Source organism: Pteropus alecto, unplaced genomic scaffold (genome assembly GCF_000325575.1).
Source record: "Pteropus alecto unplaced genomic scaffold, ASM32557v1 scaffold8, whole genome shotgun sequence".
Taxonomy (NCBI): Eukaryota; Metazoa; Chordata; class Mammalia; order Chiroptera; family Pteropodidae; genus Pteropus; species Pteropus alecto.
Window position 1 is genome coordinate 12,974,429 of NW_006494609.1, and position 4,409 is coordinate 12,978,837.

Here is a 4,409-nt window from a genome sequence, read left to right on the forward strand (position 1 = left end):
CTGGACTTAACCTTCAGTTCTGTTGATCTGTATATCTCTTTTATAATACCACACTGCCTTAATTACTATGGCATTACAGTAAGTCTTGGAATCAGTACAGGTCCTCCAATTTTGCTTTTTTTTTTTTTTCAAGCTTGTTTTGGGACCCTAATTACAAGTATGTTAAGTGCATGATATAGGTAGGTTAGGTCAGTGATGATGCTCAATGCATTTATTTTCCAGCCTTTCTTCACTCTGTTTCATTTTGAAAAGTTTATTTTGTTATGTTTTCAAGTTCACTAATATCTTCTTTTATGGTATCTAATGAGCTGTTCCAACCACTGTATTTTTTGTCAAAGATACTATATTTCTTTATCTCCAGAAGTATCATAAAAGTTAAAACAAGTTCTGGATCTTTTTGTGATTTCCTCATTTGATATTTGTTGTCATTTATAAATATTAAGAATAATACTATTAAGCAACTAATTCTTCTCTTTCAGCTGTGGTAGACTGCTCAGTTCCACTCAGCATGAGTGCCAGCATCAAATGTAAGTAATTTTTGACATATTGCCTTTATGTACACTACACATAACATAAATTTACCATCTTAACCATTTTTAAGTCTGCAGTTCAGTAGCATTAAGTACATTCTTACTGTGGTACAACCATCACCACTATCTATTTTTCGTGCTCGTTTTATTTCATAAAACTGAATCTCCCCTATTCCCTTCTTCCAACCACCTTTGTAGTTTCTGGCAACCACCTTTCTACTTTCTGTCTCTATGAATTTACTACTCTGGGTCTCCCATGTAAGTGGACTCATTCAGTGTTTTTGCTTTTGTGATTGTCTTATTTCTCTTAGCATAATGTCCTCAAAGTTCACCCATGTTGTAACATACGTCAGACTCTCCTTCCTTTTTGAGACTGAATAATATTCTGTTGTCTGTATATACCATATTTTTTTTTATACAATAATAAGTCAATGGACAATCGGATAGTTTCTACCTTTTGGCTATTGTGACTAATCTTTCTATAGACATGAATATACAAACATCTCTTTGAGACCCTGCTTTCAATTCTTTTGGGGATATACTGAGAAGTGAAATTGCTCGATTATATGGTAATTCTATTTTTAATCAGAAAATACCACCATACTGTTTTCTGTAGCAGGTGCATCATTTTACATTACCACCAAAGTGGGCAGATGTTCCAGTTCTCTGTATCCTCCCCAAGTCGTTACTTTCTGTTGTTGTTGTTTTTTTTAATAGCCATCCTAATAGGTGTTGACAGATTGCCTTTTGGAGAAGTATTTTCTAACTTTTAAATATTATCCATAAAAAAAAGAAGCTTGTATTGTATTTCTGAGTTTTGGAACTTAGAAATGAGCCCAGGCTTTGCCACTAAATTGCCATGTAACTTTAGATAAATTATTTAACTTCTCTAGATTTTATTTTTTCTACGTATAAAAATTTGGGTAACATGAAAAGGCTTGCCAAGGTTTAAGTTATAGAATTCTGTGATTCTAACTTCCCTTGGCTTGTTAACATTACCAAATTATTCATTAAAAATACCGTAAGTGGCTCCTTTCTACAGATAAATATTGTCTATTCATGTCCTAATAGGCTAACTGGTAAACATTGTAGTTATATGTATCTGAAAAGCCATATTGACATATAATATGTTATGTTATATCTACCCTTTGACCAACTATTTTGATTTTTAGAAATCTGCACTAAGGAAATAATCGACCACAAAATTTGAAATTCCTATTAAAAATGTTCTGAAAGATAGTCAACACCATTCGAGGACCTTGAGTTCATCAAGAAACATATACTTAAAATAGTAAAAAAAATGAATGTCACAGCCTGTGCTTGTCTTATTAATAATCATATAAAAAGTATTATACATTTTAAGTTTAATGTTTTTTAAATAATTCTTTGAATTTAATTATTATTTATAATTTAATTGAGAAAGGATTTCCACAAAAAAAAATAACTATCAACCTAAGATAGTGAACGAATGAGAGCCTAGAGGGGGAAGTGCCCATCGAGTACAGTCTGGCAAAGGTCACAGACAGCAGGGTTGGTTGGACTCATCTCTTATGCAGTCTTAGTGGGAGAGATAGGACTTAAGCTGAGCCAGTGGCTACCAGCTGCCATTCAGTAAGCACAGTGTCCATCAGGCCCTGTGCTTGACACTTTATGTTCTCCCTCCTTCTACTCCCTTTATGTTTGCAACAAGCCCTAGTGTAGGCTCTCCTATCTTTGAAGGAATTTGGGAATTCAAATAATTTTTTAGGAGGGGTAGGGACTTAAATATGTATTTTTAAAGACCAGTTTGACCACAGCACACAACTTACATGGGCAAGTCATTTTACATCTCACCCTCCTCTTTTATAAAATAAAAGATAATTGAATCACCTCTAAAGACTCTTTCAGATTTTTAAATTCTATGCTTTATTTTTTTCCTTCTCTATTATATTAGTACCTTTTTATAGCATGGAAAACTGGTTCAATATTTATTTTTAGGCTTTAAAAATCTGGTTTTACCCAGTAGTCATTAGGTCAGATAATCCTTTTTTTAACTAGAATCATCCCTAAATAGGAAAATTGTGCTAAATTTTCATACTGGTATTAATATCCCAAACAATAGATATGTGAGATTATCTCTTTTTTATTTAGGTTGTTTAATAAAAAGGCTGAATGTTTTAATACTCTTATTCAAACAAACTCTTCAGCATTTTGCATGATATTTAGTTCACTAGAGTTTATTCATTGATTAATTCAGCAAATATTTATTGGGCACCTCCTATGTTCTAGACACTATTCTAAGAGATGGAACTAAAGAGGCGAACAAAATAAAGCACCTGCTTTTGTAGAGCTTGTATTCTAGTTGAGAAAGACAAACAAGCAAATGCAAAGTAATAAGTAAATATAGAAGATGTCACATGGTGATCAGTGCAATGGCAAAAATGAAGCACAGGATAAGGAAGATTGTGTGTCCTTGGGAGGTGAAGACAAACTGGTAATGTGACAGTCCAGTAGAGACCTGAAGGAGTTAGAGGCAAGTAGAGGAGGAGCAATCCAGACAGAGGAAACAGCCGGTGCAAAGGCCTTGAAATAGCATCATGGTTGGAGTATTCGGGGAACAGCACGGAGGGCTGTATAGCTGGTGTAAGCTAATCCAGTTGAAGATTGGTAGCAGATGCGGTCATTGAGATGAGACAGACAGCTGCAGCCCATGTAGGTCCATGCCCATCGCAAGCACTTTGGTTTTCAGTGAAGTTGGAAGCCATGGGAGGAGTAACAAGGCTGGTTTAACTTTCAAAAGCATTTCTCTGGCTACTGAGTTGAAAATTGTCTGTAAGAGGTGATGATAGAAGTGTAATCCAGGGGACAAATAATGGTGACTTGGACCAAAGTGGCTACAGTAGAGGGAGTGTTAAATGGTTGGATCCTAGAAACACTGAAAATGTGTGTCAACTGTGTCTATTGATGGATTGGATGTAGATAGGGTATGAGGGAAAAGGAGAAGTGAGTTGAGGATGACTCCCAACACTAGAGCCCGTCAACCAAAATAACAAAATTATGATCTACTGAAGTGAAAAATACGACAGGAAGAGATTTGGGGGAGGAAGTGACTCAAGAATTCAATCTTGGTCATAATGAGTTTGAAGTAAATACCCAGGAGGAATCTGAGGGGGAGATACTGAGGAGGCCGAGTACAAGTCTGGAGTCCAGGAGAGTTCCAGAATGGAGATAAAACTTCAGGAGTTGACAGTATAGAGGTTGTATTTTTTAAACTGCTTCTGTTTTTTGTTTTTAGAATTTAGACTTTACTAGTGCTTATTTATAACGCAGTATTTTCTACTCTCAGTCAGTTGAGGGAGTTTTTCTATGTTGCCATGTAAATGAAGAAAATCGTGACGGTTAGAAGAATTGTGAAGATTGCAATCACCAAACTAAAGTGTAATTAATAGTCATCATTACTTCTTGTGTTATAGAGCTGTTCATTATAATCAGTATAACTAAGTTAGAAACAGGTTTTATAGACACATTAAAAGAAAAGAAAAAAATCCCTGGGTTTGAGCCATCTCTGTTTTTATAAGATATACACTCTGTCACCTCAGACTACTGATTTGATAATTTCAATGTTCGTAGTATCTAAACTAGAATATCTCTACATAGTTTGTTGAATTGTTTAAATAATTCCATATTCTAATGCATTAGAAAAGCTTTATTTTTATAGCAGTTTTATTGACAAAAATTTTTCATACCATAAAGTACATTGATTTTTACTGTCTAAAAAATTGTGCAACTACCACCACAAACCAATTTTAGAATATTTTCATCACCCTCGAAAGGTTCTTTGTACCCATTTGCAGCTGCTGCCTCTCCCACCCCTAGCCTTAGGCAACCACTAATCTACTT

At 34.7% G+C, this 4,409-nt stretch overlaps 1 protein-coding gene across 9 annotated transcripts in view; it reads left to right on the forward strand.

Annotated features, from left to right (window-relative positions):
- The window catches only part of SPATA7 (spermatogenesis associated 7), a 34,137-nt gene that overhangs the window by 10,871 nt on the left and 18,857 nt on the right, over positions 1-4,409 (forward strand). For all 9 annotated transcript variants that reach the window (XM_015599769.2, XM_015599770.2, XM_015599766.2 and 6 more), the window contains one exon: positions 480-527. In XM_015599769.2, the coding sequence (XP_015455255.1) occupies positions 480-527 (48 nt within the window). The remainder of the gene's footprint in view (positions 1-479; positions 528-4,409) is intronic.